This window comes from Argentina silus, assembly GCF_951799395.1.
Source record: "Argentina silus genome assembly, chromosome: 7".
Taxonomy (NCBI): Eukaryota; Metazoa; Chordata; class Actinopteri; order Argentiniformes; family Argentinidae; genus Argentina; species Argentina silus.
In genome coordinates, this window is record NC_139661.1 from 11,985,091 (window position 1) to 12,012,868 (window position 27,778).

At 46.1% G+C, this 27,778-nt stretch overlaps 1 protein-coding gene across 1 annotated transcript; it reads right to left on the minus strand.

Moving 5' to 3' along the window:
* Positions 1–817: 817 nt before the first annotated feature.
* On the minus strand, positions 818–27,592 carry dnah10 (dynein axonemal heavy chain 10; the record flags this gene model as incomplete). The annotated part of the gene is made up of 79 exons (XM_083673307.1): positions 818–964; positions 1,081–1,226; positions 1,325–1,505; positions 1,725–1,892; positions 2,117–2,328; positions 2,458–2,589; positions 2,692–2,863; positions 3,067–3,162; positions 3,319–3,528; positions 3,636–3,836; positions 3,979–4,162; positions 4,300–4,454; positions 4,549–4,703; positions 4,884–4,988; positions 5,173–5,446; positions 5,567–5,796; positions 5,932–6,211; positions 6,318–6,465; positions 6,576–6,797; positions 6,917–7,134; positions 7,262–7,398; positions 7,581–7,762; positions 8,081–8,255; positions 8,378–8,539; positions 8,712–8,909; positions 9,028–9,108; positions 9,230–9,433; positions 9,530–9,701; positions 9,790–9,978; positions 10,168–10,335; positions 10,466–10,559; positions 10,664–10,836; positions 10,946–11,206; positions 11,308–11,460; positions 11,570–11,715; positions 11,855–11,974; positions 12,118–12,334; positions 12,493–12,624; positions 12,747–12,869; positions 12,971–13,106; positions 13,271–13,429; positions 13,545–13,663; positions 13,825–14,016; positions 14,253–14,399; positions 14,579–14,767; positions 14,932–15,084; positions 15,203–15,337; positions 15,469–15,652; positions 15,766–16,035; positions 16,166–16,389; positions 16,586–16,819; positions 17,298–17,420; positions 17,556–17,789; positions 17,894–18,050; positions 18,265–18,476; positions 18,642–18,820; positions 18,932–19,034; positions 19,147–19,263; positions 19,380–19,538; positions 19,644–20,123; positions 20,232–20,388; positions 20,531–20,738; positions 20,852–21,016; positions 21,146–21,297; positions 21,414–21,580; positions 22,040–22,213; positions 22,306–22,482; positions 22,664–22,834; positions 22,927–23,121; positions 23,350–23,548; positions 23,713–23,903; positions 24,056–24,286; positions 24,407–24,564; positions 24,800–25,022; positions 25,170–25,285; positions 25,460–25,568; positions 26,419–26,492; positions 26,972–27,073; positions 27,367–27,592. 79 exons carry the CDS (start codon positions 27,590–27,592, stop codon positions 818–820), a joined length of 13,824 nt encoding a protein of 4,607 aa, XP_083529433.1.
* Positions 27,593–27,778: the final 186 nt, after the last annotated feature.

Sequence of the window (27,778 nt, forward strand, 5' to 3'; positions counted from 1 at the left end):
CACTTTTTCATTGAGAACCTCCTCCAACACAGCAGCTCTATGTAGCCATGGAGGAGGAGGAATGAAATATAACCTGGAGAACTAATGTTAAGATTTTAATTAAACCGAAAACAAAGCAGACTTTATTCTCCCCAAAGATTTATCTGCCCCTCATTCTGTCAGGGCGACCAGTTCAGAGATGCTGGGTGTTAGAAATGTCACAGGGAATAGAACAGACAGAGGACTTAATAAAGCGATCTGTCTTCGGAGATTAAACATAGCAGGGGTTGGGGCTAGAGAGGCCCTGAGATCCACTGGCACCTCTCCAGAAGACTGACTGGAGACAGGAGTTCCACTGTAGAGCTCCGCTGCCCTGGCTGGGACCACTCACTACTGTAGTTTGCTGCCACCTACTGTGGGGCTGTGCTAAGAGCAACCATCTCATACTTTCTCATCTCATCTTCCTTGTATTCACCAGTGTATGTGTAAATAGCTCTCAAACTGAATTCAGTACAGAACATAAACCGTTCTCAAAATGTTACTGTTGTTTATCAGAAACCAGCATGTATTGTTAAATTAAAAATAAATGCATAAATGGCACCAGATACTGGTGACCCCTTTCAGTCATACGAGGCAATAATTGAGGTAATAGTTTTTAAACATTTATTTGTATTGTAGTGATAATAAAAATACAGACATTTAAGTGAGCAATTTCTATAAATTACATCTCTTCTGAAATGATAAGACAACCTTTACTTAGTAACAGGAAAGCATGACCATTCACACATAAACTGATTTAGTTTGACAGCTAGTTAGTCCAGTGAGTCAGAGCCCGCCTTCAGTCAGAGTTGAGGCACAGGCAGACGCCCTGCAACACCCAGTGAGAGATATGCTTGGTGGTGAACAGGTCTGCCTCAAACACCAGCCCCACACCCATAGCATTCCTCCGCATGGAGGTGGTGTACACTGGCGTCTGTAGAGTGTTCTGCAAGACAAACACAAAGACATACACACACTTAGCATGCACACAAAACAGCTAAATTTACACTTAAACAAGATAACGTTGGTAAGATAATGTGGTGATTGGTTGTCCCTGCCTACCTGTAATTTGAGGCGATGTGCCTCTATGGGGATGACCTTGAGGATGGGCAGCTGGACCACCAGTACTTTGGGCTTACTCCTCACCAGACAGCTCTTCTCTATGTCCCAGTCTGCTCCCTCCAGATACAGGCCTGACACAAAGCAGCCTGTGGGAACACAACCAGCACTCTCAGTATTACAGCATTAGTGTTTGTGTGTGTGTGTGTGTGTGTGTGTGTGTGTGTGTGTGTGTGTGGACTCTCACCCTGTCCAGGTCTCTCATTGACCTCCTCTTCAGTGTTATAGTGGGTGACCTGTGTGTAGAGTGTCGAGCGATCCAGAGGCCAACCATTCCTCCTGCATGTGGCCTGAACCAGCGCAGTCAGGTATGACTCTGGGATCTGCAGCCCTGACAACCACATCACATTAGGCTCTCCTTCCTCTACCTGTAAGGGAACATATACAGTAGATACAGCATATTAACACATAGACTAGCACGCACACTCATACAGTAGGTAATGTAGACCATATGTACAGTAGATCACGTAATAGCATATGTAGCACAACAATAACGGTACACTATATAACAGTAGGTTCCACAAATATTGTTCAAGGACGATGCGATACTCGAGATGTGTATGTTAGAGAGGGTAGGGGAGCCTCACCCAGTAGCTGTACTGCTCATAGCGCCTCTTGAAGTGGATCATCCAGTTGCCCAGGGACTTGAGCGTATCTGGTGCCAACTTCCTCCAGATGGCAGGGAGCGTGCCGTTAAAGAGGGCGCGTGCCACCTCATCCAGCTCACTACTCATGCCCACCTCACCAGCCAGAGCCTATGGCACAAAGTTCACATCACATCCTGTTCACATCAAACTATCTGTGTGGCATTACTCCAAGTTTGATATAATAGAGGCAACTACAGTAATAATAAAAACAATAAATCATACTGACCCTTGTAGTTAGAAAGAATTATGACTCTTCAAACAGTCTTTCTCTGAATTCTCAAATTCTCTCTCTCTCTACCCTTCACTCTGGCTATACCCCCCCTCTCTCTCACCCTCTGCAGTTCAGCCAGTGAGCGTCCCATCCTGAGCACCAGTTTGTTCCAGCGCTCCATCTCCTGCAGCAGCACCACAGAGGTGGGGGAGATCTCGAGGCCAAACTTCTTACGGATCAGGTCCAGGTCAAACACCTGAGGTAGCTTGTTCTGGATGTCCCTGGCCACCTGGCTGATGTACTCATCTCTGCTGATGCCTCCACCAGACTCACCTGATTACCAGAGCAGAGGAAGATCGTAACATAAAGGAGGGGAAACTAAATGATGCTCAGTCTGTGTGTGTGTGTGTGTGTGTGTGTGTGTGTGTGTGTGTGTGTGTGTGCATGTGGAATTTGTATTACCAGTCTGAGGCTGCAGTTCTATCAGATGGGTCCACATGTCGCGGGCTGCCTGTGTGTAGTAGCCAATCTCAGCATTGGGGTGCAGACCAAACACCTCTGGTGTGTTGGCCAGGGGCAGGGTCTCTATCTCCCCTGTGAAACATGGCAAGTCAGTCAGAGAGATGCATGATTAAAATAGCTGTACAGAAATTGTATGACTCTGCCTTGTCATTTGAAAACCACAAAAAACCTCACCAACATAGTTATCCTTGGGCCCATCCACAGGGATCTTGTAGTCTACCTCCTTGTTGTGGAAGAAGTGGAAGGGCTGGAAGGTGTCAAAGATGAAGTCTCCCAGGTACTCGTCCATGTAGACTGTCAAGATCCTGCGGTCATAGCTGTCAATGCATCTGCCTCCATACATCACCTGAGAGGGGTAGAATATGCAAACACACACATGCACACACACACACACACACACACACACACACACACACACACACACACACACACACACACACACACACACACACACACACAGTTGAACTAGTGATATACTGGCACTCACATAGCCACATCTGAAGCCAGGAGTACTATCATACAGTACCACTGTAATGAGTGTAGCCTGACCTCTCCTATAAGGTATTTGAGACTCCCCCAGGGGATCTTAGTGTCTCCTTGAGTATGGGCTTTGGTTAGGTAGGTGTCCAGGATCTCCATACACACCTGTGGAACACAGGAACATCCTCAAAAGCATGCCCAAACAATTAAGATAAACATGTCATTTCCATTGACCAAGTAACAATAGTTAATGGAAAACATTTAGATCAATTAGATCATTGGTGGAAGCCATAATAAAGATGCTGCACATTTCCAACTCACAAGAAAGTCAGACTCGTTAAAGTCGTAGGGCACGTTCCAGCCGATCTTGCCGTACTTGCGTCTCTCCTGCACCACAGCGTGGAAGAAGGATAGCACATAGACCAAGCTGCGGTAGGCTGGGTGAGGGCAGGTCATCAGCGTCTCGTGGGCGATCTTAAAGAAGGTGGCCCTCATGTTCAGTTTCAGCCCATTGGGAGGCTCCGTCACCACCTAGGCACAGAAAGAGGACTTGCTTCTTATACCCAGCTATTGGCTCTTAATGGTTTGTGGGGTGAACTGCGGTAATACAATAGGCAGCAGGTAGAGCTCTCTCTAACCTTGAGAGACTTCTGTAGGATGCCGATGGGGAAGTCTTTGATGGGGTCAGTGGTGAGCCACAGGCGAAAGTCAGGGTGGGGCTTGGTGATCCTCTCCAGTGACTTCTCCAGATCCTTCAGCCACTTCACCATCAGGTGACAGTTCTGCAGCATCAGCCACTGGCCTCGAGACACTGCTGTCTCAAGTAGTTGTAGTGCCACCTATAGAATATACAAGAACAAGTACAGGATTTTCAAGTTCATACCACAACTCTTTTGCCTGTTTCATTGAGCATCAACATTACATTTGATTGGATTAGTAACCCCATTGTTATAATTCTTGTGAGTGAATGTTCTCTCGTACCTTTTCCTGGCCTTGCCCCATGGCCAGAAACTTGAGTCTGCTGCCACCAAAGCCAGACCTCTCAGCCAGCTTCATGAGGTCACTGGCTGGGTCAGAACCAGGACTCAAGATGAACACAATAGGGGAGTTTGGTGTGCTCTGCTCATAGATGGCCTCAAAACTAATCACAGGAGGCTGCACATATCTAAGAGGGGAAGGAAAGAAGGAAGACATTGTGAGGACAATAAAGAGAAACAAGTAAATGTGTTAAATTAGTGTGTGCTTCCACAGAGTAATGATATAATAGAGTACAATAGCACAAGTAGGTGAATAGTCTCTCACTTCTCACTCATGGTGATGGTGACATAGTCAGTGACAGCCCGGTAAACTCTGTCCAGGCGGAAACAGCGCAGCAAAAGAAGCTTCTGGAAGGCTGTCAGGTTCTCTTTATACTTCATGGGGAAGGGAGCCTGCTCTGGACTATCCAGGTCATACCACTGAGAGGACAAACAAGCGAAAGGGTTAACAATAATTAATTCAAAAGAGGTATTTCATTTTTACTATGTCACACTCAGAGATGGTGTTACTCACAGTCTTCCACTCAGCAGGGTTCTTCTCCACGTCATCTGGTAGAGTTCCAAACTCACCAGGGAAAACCTCAGCCAGTCGTATGATGTCCTCCCAGCCCTGGTCCGGGAGCCAGACACATGGCTTCTTCCGCTTGCTCTTCTCCAGGGACAGGTTTCCTGTATTGGGGGCACATATAAACAGAGAATTGAGTCTAAATGGCACTAAGTGAGTGTGTTTATGTATTGTACGCATGTGTTTCTCCCTGTTATTGTTTGAGATTGTGTTGTTGTATGTATTTGCGTGTTCTTGTGAGTGTTTCAGAGTCCCTGTGGTGGGTGTCATGTGAGGTACCTCACCCTTAAGGAAGAACTCAAGCTCTCCTTGGGGCGCCTTCCCTTCTGGCTGCTCAATCTTAATGGTCATGTTGAAGGAGAAGAGCAGCTTGTGTCTCTCAAACAGACCTGAGGAGTCAACACTGGTCGGTTAGTTTATAGCTGCTATCAAAACTACCATTCTTTAAAACCTTGATGAGCTTCCTATCCAAAGACTGCAGCTGTGGACACAAGTGTGACCACAGACCACTGGTCAAAACCAGACTGAAGCCACTGGCCTGCAGTCTTGGGCCTGCCCCTGCCACCCTGTCACCTGTGCAGCCGTAGTTGTAGACGTTGTGCGTCAGGGTGTCCATGATGTTTTTCAGCCTCTTGGCCAGGATGGAGTCAGGCAGGGACTTGCGCAGGGAGAAGTCAAACACATCCAGGTAGGAGGCCAGTGAGTACTGGTACATGCTGTTAACCAGGGCCATCTCCGCCAACACAAAGAACAGAATGGCACCACGCTTGGCAGCGGGACGGTACCCATCTCGCAGCTTATCAATGTCCACTGATGTCTTCTCTGCCAGTGTCAGCTTCTCAAAAACCTGGGGGTTTATGTTACAAACACAGAAAATGCATTAGGAAAGCTCTAACAAGCCTCAAAGCATTATGCTGTTTGTTTCAGTCCCCCCTGAGAGTAAATACATCTCTGTCTCCAGACTGACCTCGCTGGCCTTGGACTTGGTCTCCTCCAGAGTGAGGACCAGCTCCACATTGTCCAGCATGTTCCCTGTGGATGTGGCCAGCTCTCTCAGGAGAGAGTCCTCCAGGTCTTTCAGCAACTTCTTGTTCTCACTGGTCTCCTGAATCAGTCTCTCTCGCTGCTCTTCCAGCTCCTTCCTCTCAAAGCCCACAATTACACTCAGCAGTTGGTCCTCCAGCCCCTTCAGGGTCACTGAGAAAGACACACATGGGCACGCACCCACCCACACACACACACAAACGCACAGAACACACACACTAGTTACCACACACAGACAACATATACCATACAGAGACAAACGTGTGCTGGCATGAAGATATTTCCTACCAGTGTAGTTGATGACCATGGCCTTTCCAAACACAGAGGGGGAATACTTGGGGTTGGCCAGCTTGGTGTTGAGGTAGAGTTTGAAGTTGGGGTCATAGTCCACCTCCTTATCCCCCAGCACTATGACCTGCCGGCCCTCAGCTCCTTTTATGTTCTTCTCCAGAACGTTGTCAATGACAGGGTCAATGTACTCATCCACATCTTGGAACAGGAAGGGGAAGCCATACTTGATGGCCATCTCTAGCTGCTTCAAGAAGTCTGGGTCGTTGAAGGAGGAGATCTAAGGAAATGGTATAATACCATATAAAAAATATATTCTTCCAACTAAACAAGAATGTAAGAGAATATCAGTTAACTGATCTCAAATGTGTTTATAATAGCTGTACCTTGAGGTTGCTCTTCTCCTCCTTCTTCTTGATCCAGTTGAGGGCTTGCTGCTGGGGGTCGATGCACATGGGGAAGCGGCTGGCCCTGGTGGTTAGGATCCCGTTCTGGACTGACAGCTCATCTGGAGGCAAGCCCTCTGATCCCCATCTAAAACAGAGGTGTGTTCAACTCCCTCTATCCCTCTCACACAAATACACAGAGAAACAGTGTGTTCAGCAGTCCACACACACTGAGCACTGCCCTCCACTTTCACTCACCTGCTGATCTCCACCTCGTCGGTCAGTAGGCTCTCCACTCTGAAGGGCTGGCTCACAGGGATGCCTCTCTCAAGCACGTCCTTCTCCCACACATCATACACCATGTCATTCCTGAAGTCACAGCTGAATGCTCCCTCATAGCTCAGGAAGGACGCACAGATCAGGCAGTCGCCGAGGAGACGCACTCGCCGCTGCTTCAGCTCCTCCAGGTCATCTGTCCAGCTGACAGGAGGAAGAGGATGAGGAGGTAGGAAGGATATGGTACACATTAGGCCACAGCTTCCCAGTGTTGAGTCATAATGAGTGTGCAGTGCTATACATTATAGACTGTGCTCTCTCACCGCTCGTTCTCTGAGCCCAGGCCTGAGATAAGCTTGTCAGCAGCAATCAGTCTCCTCTCCATGACCTCAGCCTCTTCCTGCAGCAGCTGCTTCTCCCCCATAGCAGCGTCGTACTTGTCCCCCAGCGCCTTCAGCTCCTTCTGGATGGTCCCCAGCTCATTCTGGATACGCTCCAGCTCCCGCTTGCTCTGGAAGAAGTTTTTCTCCAGGCGAGCTACCTGCAACAGACACAAACACAACACTGCTCACTCTCATTGGCTTGTGCCATACAAGTGACATGTGGTTTGGTGTCATGTCTGTCAGGTGTACTGTATCGCTATGATATTGCCTCTATTGTCACATTACCTTCTCTCTCTTGGGCTTGATCTCCCTGGCCACATCACAGTAGCCCATGACTGCTTCCACAAACTTCAGCATCCCAGAGCCAGCCTTACTGATGGACTGCATCTCCTCAAAGCTAGTGTTGAGGTTCTTCAGGAAGCCTGGCCAGGGGAAGAGGAGGGAAATACAGTGACCAAAAATGAGACAAATGTAAAATGGCATAGTTGCCATTTGTGCACTCAAATTGCAATTAATGAAGATCTGTTTATGGCGTGTCTTTGTATAAGCCCCTGGTTATCCAACAATAGTGGTTAGTGCCATGATGACAATAGGAGTGACTTACCTCTGACTGTTTTGACCTGACCAGCATTGATGGCATCACAGTCCATCTCCATGAGTGAGCGCAGGAAGTTGGCCTCCGACATCATGCCCTTGGCTGACTTCCAGCTGATCTCCTTGTGGCCGCGCATCACCAGGATGCACTCACACACCATCTGCACCTGCTTGGGTGGCTTGGCGAATGATCTGCACAGGCATGGGCATTCATACAACCAGACACAAAAACAAAGAGAGAAAAATAAACATAATAATAATCATTAATTAATGGAGGTCTAGGGTAATACGACATGTTAAATGTATCAGGTGTGAAATATATCTTAACTAGAAAATGTTTTTTTTAACACAGCACTGCAAGGGTTAGGGTTAGGGATCCGCACTGAGACTACATTTTGTAATTTTTCAGGGGGCCAGAGCCAGGTGACACCATCACAGTATACATCATCAGGACCAGGACTGAGGACTCCATGAAAACACTGGTCTTTTTGGGGTAGATGGAAGGGGCACCTGATCTCAGTGACGTCAGACTTCTCCAGGTCTTGGAGGGCCATGCGGGCACCCTCCAGAGCAGGTAGGGCCTCAGCCAGAGAGCTCTCAGCATCCTTCTTCTCCACAGCGATCACCTTGTTCTGCTCCTCTATCTCTTTGGCTTTGTCCTCTGCCAGCTTCTTCTTCTCCTCAGCTAGATGAGAGGCAGAGAGAGGAGAGGTTGTATTTACTTGGGCTGTCCTGTGGATAAGATTAAAATGGCATACAGTACAGTAGATTCATTGAACATGACACATGCTGTGTCTGCACACTTACCCACGATAGTGTTGGTGGAGATCTCCTGCAGCAGGATCTCACAGGCGGAGGATTTCTCTGCCAAGACCACCTTCTGCTCTGCCAGCTTGATGTTGAGCTCAGCCAGCTGCCCACTGGCCTCCTTCAGCTTATCCAGACCTCCCTCCAGACGCTTACACTGAGCTGGGACACCACATAATGGACAGGGGGAGACAACTTTACTCCCTCAAACACAAACACTTATATACAGTAGGCACAAAAACACAAATATCATCACATACAGGATATCACCAAAGAACTGATCAGAGCTTTTCCATCAGGGTTGATGGACAGCCCACATTGTGTTTATTCTCACCCAGGATGTACTGGTCCTTGTCCTCCAGCAGGTTGGCATAGGTGTTGATGAAGTCCAGGTAGTTCTTGGGGGTGACGTAGTTGCTGCGTCTGAGCTTCTGCAGAAAGAGCTTGCTATACTCTCCCACAGAGCCATGCACCATACACACGTGAGCAATGACTGATGCACAGTGCCACTCTGGGATCATGGGGCTCTCACCTGTTGTAGAACACAGATGGGTTAATTAATACAACATATAATTCTGCTAACAGCTACTTTGAAGTCCAGTCTACTTCAGGATAGAGGCAGTGATGGAAGTAATAAGACTATTACACACCCAGGAAGGACTGTGCCACAGCATGAAGAGCCTGAGGAGGCCATGGAAGGAACCAGTCAATCCCAGTGTTGTTCACCAGCCCTGAGACACAAACATGAAACATCACCATTACAGATAAGGACCCCAGAAAATTCAATTTCCTCTAAACATTTTTATTAAATTAAACAACTAGACATCAGCAGACCCTGGTGCCTTACTGTACCTGGGAAGTTCCTGCAGCGTGTCCTCAGGGTATCTCCCACAGGGGACATGCCCAGGACAATGTGCAGATTGTTGGCACTCTTGTTGACAAAATACTGCCACACACCCTCTTTGGATGGGCCAGAGCCCATCTTCATGGCCTCATCACGAAGCTGGTTCAGAACAGACTCCTTCTCATCATCTGGGAAAAGAGCAGGTACTATGCCTGCAAACACAGAGGGTCAGACTGCAGACACTGCTACAGATAGGGCTAGAGAGAAAGGCATGTGAGCTGTGAGCTGATGTGTGCTGCACTATTTACCTGAAGTAAGCATGTTGTTGATGAGCTCCAGGAAGCCCTCCTCTGCCACGTGGGCATCGGTAAAGAGGAACACTGTCTTTTTGTCCTCGATGCCCAGCTTCAGGTACAAGATCTTCAGGTCCTCACGGAAGTTGGTCTCTGCGTAGCCTCTGCTCAGTGTTATCTCAAACACCTGGAAGAGCAAAGGTAAATACAATCAGGACATCTCCCTCTGCTGTCTCTCTAGAGGTCTCTGCCTACTAGTAGAAGTGATGCCTCACCTCACAGCCTGCGGTGAATGCGGCCAGCTTGGTGAGGGACTGCTTGCCAGAGCCGCCCACCCCCACCAGCAGGGCGTGGCCGCGGTCCATTCTAATGATGCGGTGAACTCGGGTCAGGTGCTCCAGAGCATCGTTAAACAGAACCAGATTCATTCGGGACTTGTTTTCATTGTACTCCTCCAGGATCTCCTACAGAGCAGTGAGAGGGTGGTGTCATACAAGATGAAGGAAATGCTTCAGACAGTACAAACACTTACTTTTTGACATCTTCACCATATTGACAATGGGATACTGACGGATTGTAAGCAATATACATATAGCAATCCATGTTACTGTAATAGCATTTGAAAGAAACTCATCATCCTAACTTCAGAGTACCTGGAACAAAGCTTTCGAAGCATCGTAGTCCTGTATGTCCTCATAGACCCGTGGCTCAGACTCATTGAGGGCGGTCCTGTAATCTCCAAAGAGGATGGGGTCCCTCATGGCTGACTCCAGTTCTGACTTAAAGTGCTCATCAATCAGGTTCTTTATATGGCCCTGGACCTGAGAGCACAATACATGGTAGAGTATAAGTACGGTTCTTCGAAAATTCTTTTCAAATACTGACTTTCTATGACTTATGTCACTGTTAAAACAAGATAGTTTAACAAACCAAAACCAAAAACGTACTTACCAGTGCTTTGTCAATTTCATTGATGAGCCTGTCATGGAACACCCTGAGACACTCGTTCCGCCACACACGCACAAACTGGGTGACCGTGAGAAACCTGCGGAAGGAAACGTTCATAACACAAGACACTTAATAACATGAGCTTCTACAGTAGCTGTGGATTAACATTCACTTCAGTAAGTTAAGGGTAATTAATTTGACCTCTCAGCGTTGGTCAGGGTCAGTCCGTTGTAGACCCTGGACAGGTCCCTGAGGTTGAAGATGTAGTGAAACTTAGAGGGCGTGGGCGGTAGATCTCTAATGATGTTCTTGTATAGCTCCAGTGTGCAGAAGGTCAGCTTGTCACAGATCTTCTGTATGCATTCCTCAAACGGCTAAGTATATAAATGGATAAACATGTAATTTAAATACACTGCAAAACATTTCACACATTATTTCATGAGTACTACTGTTTGATAATGGCTTTACTATTATGTTGCTCACTTTGGTGTGGCCTTTGAGGATGGAGGAGTAGATGAGGTGGAGGGACTCCTCTTCAGGGAACGGGATGTTGAAGACACTGAAGAGGGAGATGAAGCGGGGGTCTACCTCGTTCCTCCCACCACCTGCCTTCCCCATGGCTGCAATGAAGCCAAGGTCTTTCAGAATTTTGTAGTTCAGTTCCTTCCCTCTGTCATACATGCCTCCCCGATCCAACAGCAGCTTTAGTAGCGCGATAGGCTGCTGGGTTCCATAGTCATCCAACTAAGAGAGAACAGGTGGAAATACATTCAAACACGCAAACAACGGCAAAAGACATTGAGGAAGAGATGGAGTGGTGGACGAGGGAGAGGTGAAGCAGCTACCCTGGGCATGTTGAGGTCGTCCATAAAGACCAACAGTCTCTTCCCCATGGGAGGGCCATACGTCTCCTTGGTCCTCTTCTCCACACTGGCCTCCAGGTTCCTCTGGAGGTCCATAGATGTGGTCCGTGATGAGAAGTTAATGGTCAGCATGATCTGGAAACAGATGGAAAGAAGATTAAGGGACTTTTAAACACTGATGGTGTACACATGGGCTCATAGACTTCTGTGTATCTGTATGAAACATTATTTTTAGTAAACTCACAGTGGTGTCCATGTTGAGGTTCTTCAGGAAGTTCTGAGTGGTGGCTGTCTTGGAGGTGCCAGACTCTCCCACGAGAACTACAGGCCTCTTTATCTTGACCATCTGCTCCAGCAGCCAGGTGGCTCGTGTGGTGTCCACCGTTGGGACTGAGAAAGAGACACAGTTGGAGGAGAGAGAAAGTGTGTGTGGGTGTGTGTGTGTGTGTGGGTGGGGGGGGGGGGTACTTTGCTATACACAGGATCCAATATATACATTTTTGTCACTTTTCTGGTGATAAAGCTTTACCTAGGATATCGATGAACTTCACTTCAGGGCTGTGGATGTATTTGGTTACCAGGGAGCTCCAGGGAACCCACTTGTTCTTGGTTCCATCAAAATGGAAATCGTACAGAGTGGGCAAGTAACCTGTATGGATGGACATCCCTTCAGTTAATTCTGTGTAGAGGCGCTAATTATTAAAGGTACAGCTATATTTCACTAATGTAAACCAATAACAAACATAAGATACTAGTTACTGTATCTGTCAAGGGATAGTTCTTCTCTCTCACCTGGAATCTCACCAGGCCCGGCGAGGGCCTTCTCATCATGGACAGTGGTCAAGCTGGACAGTTTCTTAATGAAGTCGTCAAATTTGCCCCTTGCATTGTCCAGCAGGGTGGCTCCCAGAGAGCAGCACAGAGCCTCCAGGAAGAAGCACTCCAGAGTATCAGCACACAGCCCCTCAGTCTCCAGCAGAGCATCCAGCATCATGGACAACTGCATCACCTGAACACACAACACAGAAACACAAGACAGGAGTTATAAAGGGGCATTACAGATACAGTATAGACAGTGAAACTAGAGGTTTGCTGGATCAAATCTTGTGTGGGTTACACAGCATTAGTGGTGTACTAAAACACATGAGAGGTTCAGGCTGGACCAACCATGTTTAAATCCGTCTGAGGGACGATAGTCTTCAGTTTTTCTCCCTGTTTGCCATCAACGATACCATCAACAATCATGTCAATAGTGCTGGGCACATACTTCTCAAACAGCTTGTTCAGCTCTGGTTGTTCCTGCCCAGGAGAAGACAAGCAGATGATGATGAGATATGAGAATTTTCAACACCATACTCCTATAGCGCTCAGAAGATAAAACCTAAATGCATATTATTGAGGATGCTATGACCTTTGAATACCTTGGGAGGTCTGCTGCTGATCCATTTCTGCCAGTAGGGGGTATATCGGAGATTCTTGGGGTCCACAAACACCATCCCACAACGTGAGACTGTAGCAGGGGAGGCATATTGCAGATCTCCAACCTACAAAACATGTGATTTTGCCTTATAATAAAGCTCCAGACATTGTTAACAACTGCACACATGAGGAGTGGTCTGATGACACCCTAGTTATAGTGACAAACCTCGAACAGCAAAGCACAGTGGTTCTGCAGCCGGATCCTCTCCCCATTGGCCAGGGTGAGGAGCTTGTTGTCGTCCATTACAGAGTTCATGTTTTCCACCCACAGAGCATCTACGTCCCCATCAAACAGGATGTACCTGTCAAAGTGAGGGTTCATGTCTTAACAAAAAAATCTAAACATATACCAGTTTTGCAAGATGCATATTCAAAGCTTCACATAAAAACGCAAATTAAATACACCAAAATCGTTAGGCTTGATTATAAAAGGGGTTAGCATTGGTATTGGCAAGAAGGCCTTTACCTCCTCTCCTTTTTGTCAGTGGGTCTGTTGATGTCACGGAATATGTTGGACAGGATCCCATCTGTCCAGTCTCGGGTGACAGGGTCCAGAATGCCATAGAGCTCAATGACACTCATGGCTTTGGGGTTCAACGAGTACAGCTTGGTCAACAGTCCTAACCTGTGGGTGAGGCAACAACCATAATCATGAGGGCTACCCCATAAGTACTCTCAATGGACTTGGTCTTCATGGTTTTGAGAAGCTGTGACAATGGTACAGAACAAATGGCACTAACCTGGTCTGGGCCTGGCACAATGTGCTGATGACCACAGACTTGCCTCCACCCGTAGGGCCCACCACCATTGTGGTGTGTCTCGTCATCATGGTCTCATACATCTGCACCACTTTGTCCACCTAGAACCACAGGCAGCATTAGGAACACTGACCAATCAACACTTCTACACTGTAATCCATGTGGTCAAATGATGTAACATAAGTCCATACAATATATATATATATAATTGTCGAAATGTCCAAAGACTTAAAAAGGTAAGACAGTGAGGGGACCAGGGCACCTGGTTGGGCAGCATGACGTATTTGTTCTCCTGCAGGGTCTGCTCCACAGCATCGTTATAGCTGGGGTAGCGCACACGGGGACAGTCTAACCCAGGGAATAGGTCTGAGATCAGTCCCAGGAATAGTGGCACATCCTCAAATACAAACTTGGGCAGGTTCATGTCACGAAGAGCACGCATCAACACAACATCCTGAGAGAGAGGGAGGACAATGGAGAGGGAGGGAGAGAGATAGAAAGAGAGAGAGAGAGAGAGAGAGATGGTCAAAACCCAGAGGGAAAAGGTAAACTGTTTCCAGATATTCGTCAATGCTCCCTTTGTTCCCTCACTGTATGTAAGCCAAGTACGATAGGTTTCTCTATATTTTCTTACAACTAAGACAATTAGGGTGCATCACAGAGTTTCCAAAAAAGCACTTTGGTCTTCACCTCATTGAGGTCTGGTGAGCCTCTCTTCATTTCTCCTGCCATCACTAACACAGATTTGAGAGCCCGCAGGCCAAAGTCATAATGGAACTGCTTAGATAGCTGCTCCCTTGCCAGCTTATACAGCACTGTCATCTTCTTAGCCAGAATCTGGATATAGAAATAACACAAAACAGATCAATAATTGAATAAGTGAGATTGAAGATGAGTTACAATATTTCAATGTGTGTTTGTGTGTGTGTGTGTGTGTGTGTGTGTGTGTGTGTGTGTGTGTGTGTGTGTGTGTGTGTGTGTGTGTGTGCTTGCTCATGAGAAGATGTGCTACTCACCTTAGCCAAGAGGAAGCCCTCTGAGAAGAGCATGATTTCACAGATCTGCTGCAGGTCAGGCACAATGACCACCACAGGTCTGAAAAGGGCTTTGACAGACTCAGGCAGCTCTGTGCGGCCTGCATACCCAGGGTTCATAGTGATGAAGATCCCCATACGGGCATCCATACTGATCTCCTGGCCCTCAAACTGACAGACAGAATAGAATGCTGAGTGCCAAGTGACATGTTTTTAGGCAAATACTCTTGGACTTAAATTTTCTTTCATGATCAATGTTCATTTTAATACCCTGTTCCATTCCAGGACTGTCAAGGCAGTCTCCTGACAACAGTTGACAAGATGCCATAACTCACATGGAACCTTTTGAGGTGCAGAATGAGTGCGTTCCTGATGGTCTGGATCTGGGAGGAGATGACTGACAACACAGAGGCGTCGATACGGTTGAACTCATCAAAGCAACCCCAGGCTCCACACTGGGCCAGGCCAGATAGGATCTTCCCCACAGCCTGGACACACAGAGGGGAAATAGAGGGAGGATATATAGAGGATTATAAAAATAGGATGATGAATGTGTAAGTAAAGAAGACATCTTTGGTTGTTGTTGGTTAGGAGGAGGCCTCTTACCATGTAGTCCATGCCCTCTCCACAGTTGGTGACCACACAAAGCAGGCCCAATGCCTTGGCAAGGTCTTTGGTGGACTCTGTCTTCCCTGTACCAGCCGGCCCGGCAGGGGCTCCCCCCAGGTACATGGAGAGGGCCTGAATCAATCACAATAAGACCATAATCAAACACTACAATACACACTCTTTCGATATGGTGAAATTATCCTAGTGTTGTCCACTCTATTATATGCATATAGCTAGAGTGTGTGTGTGTGTGTGTAGATTACCTGTGTAAGAGTGAGGTAGATGCGGTCAGTCAGAGGGGTGATAACCAGACGCCCATTCAGCCCCATATACTCATAACCATAGGAAAATGAAGCACTGCACTGGCGCACAAACAGATCATCAGGTTCCCGGTCCCAGTAAAACCTCAGCTGGCTCTCCCACTCAAACTCACGGGCGTCCATTATACTAAGGACAACAGGAAAATATGAGGATGAGGCTCATCTAATTGATCCTCAATCATATCTATGGACATAACATGGAGTACTGTCTCTGTAGTCACAAACCATAATGACTCCTACCTGTCCCTGACAAAGTTGTCAACAATGTCCCTAGCATGGACATCAATGATGAGGACAGTGTTAATCTTGCGTCTGTCGTTTTTCTTCATGGGCTGCGTAATGCGTGTCACCAGCTCGTTGATCTGCTTGTGCATTTTGGTGGCGTATATCTTCAGCGCTTGCTTCTCTCCCTTCTTGACTTTCTGGAAGATATCTTCCACCTCCCAGGTCCACCACACCTGGTTCCCAGCCAGCACTACCATGCCCTGGTACAGCAACATCCAGTCCACCCTGATGGAAACACAGAGGAGCATTTTACAAAACAAATATAACGTAATGCACTTTAATAACTTTCACATGTAATTCAATAGCACTACTTGATAGGACACTGGTACACTCACACACAGCCATACACACCGACCTGCTCCTGTCTTCACAGTAGCGGAAGATGGCCTCCTTGGTAAGGAGTCTGTTGGTCCTCCTCATCTCCAGCAGTACTCCAGTCATCCAGTCCTCCACTCTGCCCTCTGCTGGCACCGGCTGCTTCAAGTCCATCACCTCCCCCTCTGCAGACACCAAGGCCCCAGCCACTGTCTCCCCATTACTCCCCATGTCAAACCGCAGAGATGCTATGTTGTCATACATCTGTGTGTGGGGGAATAGCAGAGAGAGAGAGAAGTGAAGTCTAGCTCCTCTAGAAACTGCTATTTCAACAAAGGGAAAGAGAAAGTCTACAACCATCTGTCTCTTCCCCTCTGCACCCCAAGGATTGCTACAACCTGGACGGAGCAGCTTTAAAGAAGATTATTTAACTTCTAATTGGTCTGCAGTGACATATTACCTTGATTATGTGTTCCTGGACACATGCTGGGTCACTGCTCCCAAGGATGCTGAGCAATTCGTCGTCTGAGATGAAGAAGAAGCGAGGGAAGGCGTTACGTTTGGAGTCCAGGTAGTCGTTGAGACTCTTCTGGCACTTCTCCAGTCCGTCACTCAGGCTCTGCAGGTCTGTCAGCCGATTGGGCACCAGGCAGCACTTCTTAATGCCAGGGTCCTTCACCGTGTCTGTCATGATCTAGATCACCAAAGCAGACAGACAATCAAGTAAGAAGAGTGAGTGAGTGAGTATATGTGTGTGTGTGTGTGTGTGTGTGTGTGTCTTTGTGTCCATGTTATGAGCTGTGTGTTATGTCTGTCTGTGGTTGTAGGTTTACTGGGGATTTATGTGGTATTTGGGGGGGAGAGACAGGACCTCTGTGCAGATTAATAATAAACAATAGCACTTTAGTTGTCCATTGCCAGTTCATGTGTCTCTTAAAATGGAATTATGACTAGCATTACACTACTGTGCTGGAATGTGCTTGGTTATGGGTTTGGTTATGTCTTATGTTCCTTTGTTGTCTGGTCTTGTCTTGCCTTGAATGTATACTTTATGAAAATACAAATCAAAATATTATCACAAAAATTGTACTTCCAAATCACTCCCAAAGGCATGACTTTGTTAGGTTTATGTTTGACTTTTTTATGTGTGACTGTCTTCCAGCAGCACTCACCTTTTTAAACATTTTGTCAATGTTATCAAATTTCTTGGCCTCCTCAGGTAATTGAGAGCGGATGTCCCCTCCAATGAAGATGCTCTCGAGGTACATCCACTTGCGTTGCACCAGCATCCAAACCTGAGGAGATGAAATGGATGGTTACCATTCACACATAAATGTGGTTTCAAATGACTATAAGCATGTGATTAGAAATTAACACGATAGCATTTATCCAACTGATGACCTGTGACTCGGAAGACATCTATGACTGACCTCTATGACCTCGCTGATGAGAGACAGGCTCTTCTCCCACTGTTGTACGGTGGCCAGGAAAGGCCCAACGAAGCGGCTGCCTGCCATGCTTTGCAAATTCATGGCGTTGTCGTCTAAGTTCTGGAGGATCTCATCAACTGTTCCCAGGACAGATCCACGTTCCTGGGTGCCTTTGAAGTAGCGCTGCACACTGAACTTCATATTCTCCCAGGTCTCCACCACCTCCTTTACTCCCTGTACACACACATAGAGAGCAAGTTGGATAATAGGTCAATTATAGATACACCACCAAGAGAATTACAGAAGCCCAGCTTTGTATAATTCAAGATGTTGCTTACCTTTTCAATACTGAGCTCTTTGACAGCAGAAGTAACAATATCACCAATGACATTGCCATATTTGTGCAGTTCCATGGCAAACATGTTTTCCAGGGTGAATGTGTCAGGATTCATCTCAAAGCTGGTGTTAGTCCTCAGCATCAGCTCCCTCCAGTGTCTGAGGGGATCAGGAGAAGGTCAAACAAACATTCACATTTTCCTTCCGCTAAATAGCGATGCCCTACATCACACATTCAGTACAACATTGATAGCATTGGTCTCTAGGTTTCTCAAAAGGTATTTAATAGGTCATAAGATGTCTGGTGTATTGGTATCAGGCTCTTCTGAACTCAAATTTAGTGTCTATTCTAGTGGGTGATCCATTGGCCTGCCTGTCTCTGAGGGCTTCATTCTTCAGGTCTAGTAGAAGAGGCAGGGACTCCTTGAACTCCTTCATACGTCCTTCTAGAAAGAAGGCCACAGGCAGGGCACGCACATCTTTGGGCAGCTTCCTCAAGCTCTTAATAAAACTCTCTATGCCCTCCTGCAGCAGCTGGATATTCAGGTTCACCCACAGTGTCTGAGACCACTCTGTTTTAGCCACCTGGAAGGCACACACATAAGGCAATAAACACAACACTCTAGGGAAGAGCCAGTGTTTGACACACACACACACACACACACACACACACACACACACACACACACACACACACACACACACACACACACACACACACACACACACACACACATCCCACAAACTAACCTTCTGCGCCTTATAGATCTCATAGATCTGTCGCAAGCCCTTCATCTCCTTTTGTACATTGAGCAGCTCAGAGTACATTGTGATTGGCAGGTCAAAAAGTTTCTCTGCATTGGCAAGCTCTTGGCGTCCTGCCTCTATCCGGGCTAGCTCTGTCTCATAGGTTCCCATCACTGTCACTCCTATACAAAAGTACAGACAGGGGACCATATGTTAGCAAAAAATTACATCAAATCCTGTGACCTGTGATAAATAAGTTGCAGGTAGGGTACCGTAGAAGGTTTAACTCATACCTCTCTCCAGATCGTCTCCCACGGCTCCAGGTCCATGCATATTGAAGCTCTCTGCAAAGATGCCCAGCTCTTGCTTATACCCCTCGATCTGCTCCTTTGTAATCTATGAGACAGGAAAGACAGAGAACACAATGTTGGTGATGAAAGTTCTAATGATAGATGTGGGCGAGAGAGTAAAGGTAGACATTGGTGGTGACAGTGCTGTAGCATCTCACCTCAGTGAAGGTCTTCTTGACCCGGCCCAGGCTGCGGTCCACCACTCTGGACTCCGCAAACAGGTCACTCCATAGCTGGCTGATACTGCCCGACAGCTCCAGCTCCTCCTCCATGGCCTACACACAGGGACAGCAATCCAAGACACTCAACAGGAGACACAGTGTATGCACAGAGATATTCTCCTACAGAGAGAAAACGTGTTACAAATGCTATTCTCCCAATGCAACCTCACCTCCACTTTATACATCCCCAGGGTCCTGTATCTCTCCTGGATATCAGTGAACCTCATCTCCACAGTCAGAGACATGTCCCGGATGTCTGAAATGGTGCCAAGAACAAACTTCAGGTCCTCCAAGGTGTTTGGGCTCCTCTTCAGGTTTTCAGAGAGTTGCTGTTCATAAACACAAACAAACAGGAGAGGTTGTTAAGTAGAAATTAGAGGGTTGAGGAGTGCAGCATATATGCACAGTATGGTATAAAAGTAGCAATGCAGTACCAGTAGATCATCACGCAGGCTGAAGAGGTCTTCGCGGGCAGACTCGTTGAGCAGTCTGCCTAGTGAGTTGACCCAGGCCTGGGCGTTCTCCTGCACAGTGCGGGCCAGAGGCTCCAGGTTCAGCCGTATGATGTGCTCATCCTTCACCAGTGGCTGCAGCGCTACCTCCTCACTCACACGGGCATAGAACTGCAGCTTCTCGTCATACATGACATAGGAAGGCCTCTTAGCTGCAAACTTTTCCATGACGATGGCTTTGTCCAGCTTCCAGAGTGGGCGGTAGCGTTTCCATCGGTTCAGGTAGCGGCCTACAGAGCTGAGGAGACGCTGGATGTGCAGGGAAACGGCCATGGCTCGTTCGTTGACCTGGGGTTGCTGACATACCTCGCTGTAGAAACTGAACACCACCGGCTCGTCCTCTCCATCCACGCGCTGCGGAGGACACTCAATGCAGGTCCCATGCATCCAACGCACAAACCTCTAGTGAGGGAAGAGAGGAGTGGCACAGTCACTTTAAATTGTCATTCACTGCACCAAAGGGATGTTGCTATTGGTTGGCAAACAGAAAGCCTGAGTCACATGTCCCACCTTGGTGCTCTCAACACAGTCTCTGACACACTGCATGATGAGCTTGTACACCTCGCTATTCTTGGGGTGCAGCACAATCTCAGGGGCTGACAAGATGGTTTCAATTTGGAAAAGTGGGGTGTTGCCCATCATGGCCATGTTAAAGATCTGGAGGTTCCTACAACAGTGAGTGAACAAGGAAGAAGATAATAACACACTGTCAAGTCCACACATTCTAGGTGAATCATATTAAACATTACTATTACAAATGCTATTGTAGATATTTTTTCTACAAAAAGCTCAAGTCAAAATGGCTGCACCTTAGCACCATCTTGGTGAGGGAGTCGAAGACCTTCCGTTCCCAGTAGGTGTAGTACTGTGCCATGCGTTTGGCTTTGCCGCTGTTGGTCTGCATGATCAGGCTCTCCATCTTGGTGAGAAGGGGGCCAATGGCTGTGTACTTCCTACTCAGCAGATTTACATCCTTCACCCTCTCTCGCTCAATCAGCTCACAGAACTCCTTTACTCCTAAAACAATAGATTTGCTAACTTGAAGTCAAAAAGATTGAACATGCCTGATTATCAGTATATTGAGCATTGAGATATAAGGTCTTTTAGTATTGAAATCTGTTTACTCCTACCAGGTAGGTCATCAGATTTGTCTGGGGCTGGAAATTTGAACAAATTGGCCGTCTCCATGGACTGCAGCTTGGCATCAATGTCCCTCTCATTCTTCTGAATTTGATTCACAAGCGACTCAAACTTGGATACAGCCTGGGTGCCTCGACTGATGAACTCAGAGATGCCTAAAACAAGACAGATATGTCTGAGGAACGTGGCATGTTTTCACTTTGGGGCACCAACAACATTATTAGTCAACATGAAAACTTCATCTGCATTTTCATCTCATTATGACTGTGTAAGAGCATATGTACCCAGGGCGTTCCAGTTGAGCCTCTTGTAGCCCGAGCGCATCACCCTCCTCAGCTCATGGATCTGCTCAGCTAGCAGGAGGAACTCTGCATCGTTCAGACTGTCCATCAGAGAGTGGTAGCGGTTCACAAGGTTCTTCAGGCCATCCACATATCTTTCAAGTGTTAAAACAGGTCAAGCCAACTGTGAGGTAATGTCTACACATAGAATTTGTGGGTTTGTGATTTAGTTTGCATGGACTCAGTATTAGTTGTGTGGGAGTATCATCACCTGAGGAATTTGTCCTCCTGCAGAGCCACATTTCGGGCGAGTTCAGGCACAGAGTAGCCAAGTTGCTCCAAGTACTTGGTCTCTGAAATTATCTCCTTGAGCTCGGGGGCAAAGTTCACGATATAACGCACAGCCCTCTCAATGTCAAGTTCAGTCATTGGGGCCGTCTGAGTGAGAGAGAGAGTATGCGGACAGAGATGACAAACTATAAGAGGAAGAATATACAATACAGTAAGCAATACAATATAATGGCCAGACTCGTTCGAAATGATAGAAAGGCAACAGTAACTCAAATAACCTCGTTACAACCAAGGTATGCAGAAGACCATCTCTGAACGCACAACACGTCGAACCTTGAAGCAGATGGGCAGCAGAAGACCACACTGGGTGCCACTCCTTTCAGCTAAGAACGGGAAACTGAGGCTACAATTCGCACGGGCTCACCAAAATTGGACAATAGAAGATTGGAAGATTGGTCCAACACGGTGCTAGCAAGGTGTACCTAATAAAGTGGCCGGTGAGTGTATATATATATATTAAAGCCCAGTTGATGATGATCATTAATCATTTGAATAATCATGGTGACCCCTCTTTTTCTAAGCATCTACTGTACCAATGGTACTGACCATGTCTAGCAGGGCCAGGTCGCCAGTGATGACCCCTGAGCTGTTGACTATGACCAGCAGGGTCCTCTTCATCAGCAGAGGCAGGCTCTGCTCGGTCTCCTCACGCCAACGCTCGTACTTCTTCACCTCGTAGTCCTTCATGCGCATCCCCACCTCCAGGTACTTAGCCTTGGCCTGGGTAAGAACAGAAGGAGAGGGAGAATAGTACTGTAAAAACCTCTGATTACCTTTGATTTAGCAAGGTTGTAATGTCTAGGGGCTCTCACCGCTTTGCCCTGTTCACTCTCCAGCATCTCCTGCACCTCCAGGAAGCGGATGATGGTGTGTTTGATGCGGTGGAAGAGAGAGCGCTCCCAGTAAATGGCTCCAGCCACAGGGGGTTGGTTCTTATTCAGGGGAGGGTTGTCCTTGTGCTTCACAAATATCCCATTTATGATGTCCACCTATTCAACATCAGAGACAATACACCATGACCATTAGGCCATACAGTTAATACAGATAATATGAAAAGACAAAGATGACTCATAGTGCACCTTAACAACTGGAGCTTAATGCATCACAAATCTTATGGACACAATTTGGTTGTTTTGAGTAGTGTTTGTGGCAGTTTTGACTAGCACCTACCTCTTTGCAGTATTGTGCCAGGATGTCGTTGAACTTCTTCATCATTTGGTTGTTGATGGCTTCTCTAGAGCGGATGTGTTTGAACTTCAGCAGCATGTCAAAGGCAGCTGATGCAGAGCGTAGTGTCTTGAAGGATTGGTCAATGAAATTGATGGCCTCTCCTTCAATAGCCTGGGTAGACAGCAGTGTAGCTTGAGTAAGGGGTTGCTGTGTGATGACTGAACAGGCATTCCAAAATGGCCACCAGGATATCCTGCTCTCACCTGAACCTTGGCCTTGAAGTCCTGCATGACCATCTTCCAGCTGCCCATCTTGCGAATGTTGAAGGGGTCAAAGCTGAGCTCCTCGATAGGGACCACCAGGCTGTCCACCCAGCGCAGCACATCATCAATGCGCTTAGGATCACCTGTCACTGCTTTCAGTTCTGGACCAAAGATGTTATAGAACTCCTCCAGAATCTGCAAAACACAAAGCAAAGAAAAAGTTTTGTAATCAAAATATGCTCTATTGTTGGTTTTCATAATGCCTTGGTGTTTTTATACATTCACAGAGAGCAGAAGGTGTAAGAAGTTATTTGACATATGTATTAATGTTGAATGGATCAGTAAGATGAGGGTGTAGCCAGTCGTTTAAGCTTGGATTGAGAAGACATTGAGGTTTGTTTCACTCAGGCAAGTATAACTAACCTGTAAGATGTTGTACAAGTCTTGGCAGATGGAGGCCATATAGTCAGTCTTCTCAAACAGCTTCTTTCGGTCAAACTCCCAGCGTGGGTCCCTGCCTGATGTCTCAATCTTGGCCCGCACCTCAAAGTAACAAGCTTTCCACTGGTCCAGCACCTGCTTACCATCCTCAGCTTTGACCTTCGCTACCTCCCTCTTGTCTCTGTTTATTATAAAATACATAACAAATATAATGCAAATCAGTGTTATGTATGCTACTTGAAAATAAAATACATACAAATCATCACTGTAAAAACAAAGCACTACTAATGGGATCAAGTTAAAATTATATTTAAAGATTGGAGTTCCAGTTTAGGGATCACTCACTTGAAGAGCATGCGGACATTGACAACACGAGCCACACGCTCAGACAATTCCCATGCTATACGCTCCATGAGCGGAACCATGCGCTCGTCTTTGTTGTAATGGCTGGAGATGATCCACACCATACGCAGGCCATTCATCATCAGAGGAATGGTGTCCAGGATCACACTAAAGTCTGTTCCTGTGGCCAGGTTCTGGAACAGAAAAGGTCATAATGCAGCAGCACTTTAATGAATATTCATTCAATAATACTGTAAATAGACTGTTGCAGCACAATACATATACCAGTAAGCTGCTTTGTCAGACCTCAGAAAACTGGGGCTTTTCCTAAGGAGTTTTAGCCCACCTTAAAGTGTCGCTCTAGTGTGCTGAGGAAGCGAACATTCTCTACAGACTCCACGTGGTACTTGCTGAGCTCAGTCACGGTCAGGTCCAGGTTCTGGACAGTGACCGGGTCAGCTTTGGTCATCACCTCTAGGATCTTCTTCACCACAGACAGTTTGAGCTGCTCACTCAGAGCACTTAGAATAGCAGTGCGCTCCCTCCAGAAATCTATCTCTGCCATTGGGCCTGGAGCCTATGGAGCGGAGGAGTATAATTATGAGAATGAGTGTAAAATAACCAAGCAGTACAAATACATTTTTACTTAACTCCAATTGGAACCATAAAAGCACTGAGAAGGAAATGTCTCTCTCACCTGTGGCTTCTTCTTCTGCTGCTCCTCAATAACAATAGTGATCTGAGTCTGCCAGTTCATCACACACTGTTCCAGCTTCTCCACTACCTCTGGAGTGGAAAGCAGCACATCTACCTTAGGCTCCAGGTCCAGCTCAGGGATGTGTAGTTTTATCTCACCTGCAATTAAGAGGCCATATCAACTTTCAGACATACTGTAGCACAACAGGGGGATCATTCAGTGACTTATAACATTCAACTTCTCAATTGTGCTTGTCTATGCATACATTCATTCACACACTGTAGGCTTACAGTCTATGGTTGGATAACTTCCTGTTGGTGGTTTGGTCTTGGATTAGCTAATTAGCATGAACTTCACTCATTGATGGGGTACCACACAGACACACACACAAACCTTCCAGCTGTTGGAGGGTCCTGTCGATGTGACCCAAAAACTTGTGGGTGCTGTTGAGCAACTCATCACGAATCATAAGCACCCCACGGGACTCCACTGGCCTCTCATCTTTCTCTTCCTTTCCATCACCTCTGGCCTCCTTATCCCTGGAGGCTACTGCCCCCAGCTGGTAGCCTCCATCAGTAAGCATCAGCTGGTTGACAGAGAGCATTGGGATGTAAACCTGTGATGACAAGAAGAGCAACGAATGGGTTAGAATGAAACAAATAAACACTATCCAAGTCCTGCATTAAGAGAATCTGACACAAGTGCCTTATTCTGTCACTTGATGTTTGAACAGTGCTTTGGTAGGTATTGTTTGTCTACACACATGGTTGAGTATGTCCTTCAACATCAGTAGTGAGTGTCCATTCAACATTCCAATCTCCAGCAGCTTGGGCATCAGATTGTTGGCTTCGTTTATGTCAACAGGTTCAATTATGGTCTCTATAAAAATGTGGAAATTAAAATTGATAACAAAGCTATTATAGGTTTGGTTTTCAAAGATGTCATAATCATAATTTTAAAAATGGCCTTAATCATGCTTGCTCTATGACACATCTCACAAGATCAAACAAATATCAGATACTTTTTTAACTTAAATGCCATTATCTCACCCACCTTTGGTGTTCCTGAGAAAGTAAAGGATGTTGGATTTCATGAACCTCTCTGGGACATTGTTCACGGCAACATAGAGCTCTATGTGATATACAACTCGAACCTCAATCCTCTGAAAAATAACACACAATCATGCAGTTAATTGCAGTGTCTCCTGGAGAGGGAGGCTTTTTTGGATAATTCAGAGACAGTAAGTCAAGAATTGTTTACTCTCAAAGCTCAATATGAAGAACTTTCTTCATCAAAGTCCCTAAACAGCTTAACAAGGCTTTTTTTAAGGTGAAAAACCGGGCAAATTACTGGCTTGACGTATTAAGACGTTAAATTCTAACAGAGCCATTAACACTATTCAGAATGAAGAAGGAAAATTATCTACAGACCCTGTTGAAATAAATCAAGTATTTGCTTCATACTACAATACACAATACAATTTGGAATCCCCAGATGATTTAGCCATTCAGTCAAGTTTTTTTGAATGGACTGGACATTCCTTCTACTTCAGAAGATGCAAAACTAGGTTTAGAAAAGAAACTGGATGTAGATGAAATATCTAATGAAATATCTATTGTTAACATGAAGGGAGGTAAAGCAGCAGGTCCAATTATGTTACATTGTGAGTGTAACATAATCTGTGAACAGGTGGACAACAATGCCTATTTCTATTATGGGTAGAATTCATATAGTTAAGATTACTATTTTGCCTAAATGTCTCTATGTATTCCTTTCAATCCCCCTGGCTCCACCACCTTCATTTTTTCCAGGTGTCAGGAGGCTACTTTCCAATTTTATATGGAACAACAGAAGTGTCTCCCTCACCTTCATTTTATACCTATTCCAGTATGACACCATTTGACTCACCAGATTATTTTGTTACTAACAAAAGGTACAGTATAAATACCTGGTACTGTTAAAGTATAAATGAAACTGAAGCTGTGTAGATCCACACAGAGGGTTAATCTTACAGTGAGGGGAGGCTCATCCCTGTCCTCTGTCTCAGATGTGCCCTCAGTTCCTGTGGCAGGGGGCTGGGAGTCATCTGCAGGGAGTGGAGATTCCCTTTTGGAGGCCCCTGAATCTCTCCCCTTCTTTCTTTCTGTAGTCATAGGAAAGCTCTTGTAAACAGAAGCATTAAAGGGACACCACCATTTTCAACCTCATATTCATTATCTCCAGCACCATACCAGTGTCTACATACAGTATCTGAAAACAGCGATTTTCTACATTCTGTAGTCAAAAACATAAGAAGAAAAGGGCTAAAGGAAATGACCCCCTATGATGTCATTTAGGGTCTGTTTTATTAACCCCCAGCCACTATCCCTATATAACGCTTTTCTAACTAGACTTAAGCTTCTGTTAGTAGACATCCTCAGGATAAGATTTCACCTTGGTTTTATTAGAGTAAATTGATTTTAGTATGTAGGCTAGCTGTTTCTGAAAGGAAGATTATTTTTTTTGTAAATCAATGCTTATAACATAGATAATCTCTGTTAAAGCAATCAAAGTGGGTTTACTGACTCTCTCCAGGGGACTTCTTCCTCTCAGAGGCAGGTGTTTCACAAGTGGGTTTGGCTGACTCTGCCAGGCTGCCCCCATCCTCATCCTCCAACTCCGAGGAATCTGAGAGAATCAAAACACACAAACACACACACACACACACACACACACACACACACAGGTAAAGTGAGATTGTGAGAAGTCATATCTACGAAATTGTAACAACAGTGACAACAGTGAACTTCAACTCTATCTCAAAGCCAAAACTCAAACCATGACTATTATTCTACAGAAATGTACTTTCACTTATTTTGGTAACTAGCAAAGCTAACTCTTAAGAGTGCCTAATATAGCAACCTAATGTTAGCTGGTTGTGGGGTGTTAGCTGCCCGACAAGAATATTCACATAACGTTACCAATGGGAATTTCGGTTTCAATCTCTTCCTCTCTGATGCCTTTAAAAAACAGCAGTGTCGACGCTGACTCTTCCTCAGTGACTTCATTTAAAAATCGGATTATATTCTGCTCTTCCTCCCCATCTCCCCGGCTCAGCAGCTCCTCGAAACAGCCTGGCTCCGGCAAATAAAAACAGGAATATACGCGGTTTCGTATCCACTCTACTCGTGGATCATCGAGTGACATATTCGCTCAATTTAGTTTACAACGAAGGACAAACATTTGCTTTGAGGTCTGCCTCAAACATCACATCCAAATCATTCAAACTTCGACGTTTAATGAAACTACTTTTACAACCAACAGTATCATGTTGCTATGGTAACAGATCAACTTTCCCCTGAGCTTCCGTGAGCCCACGCGCTGTTCTCCCAA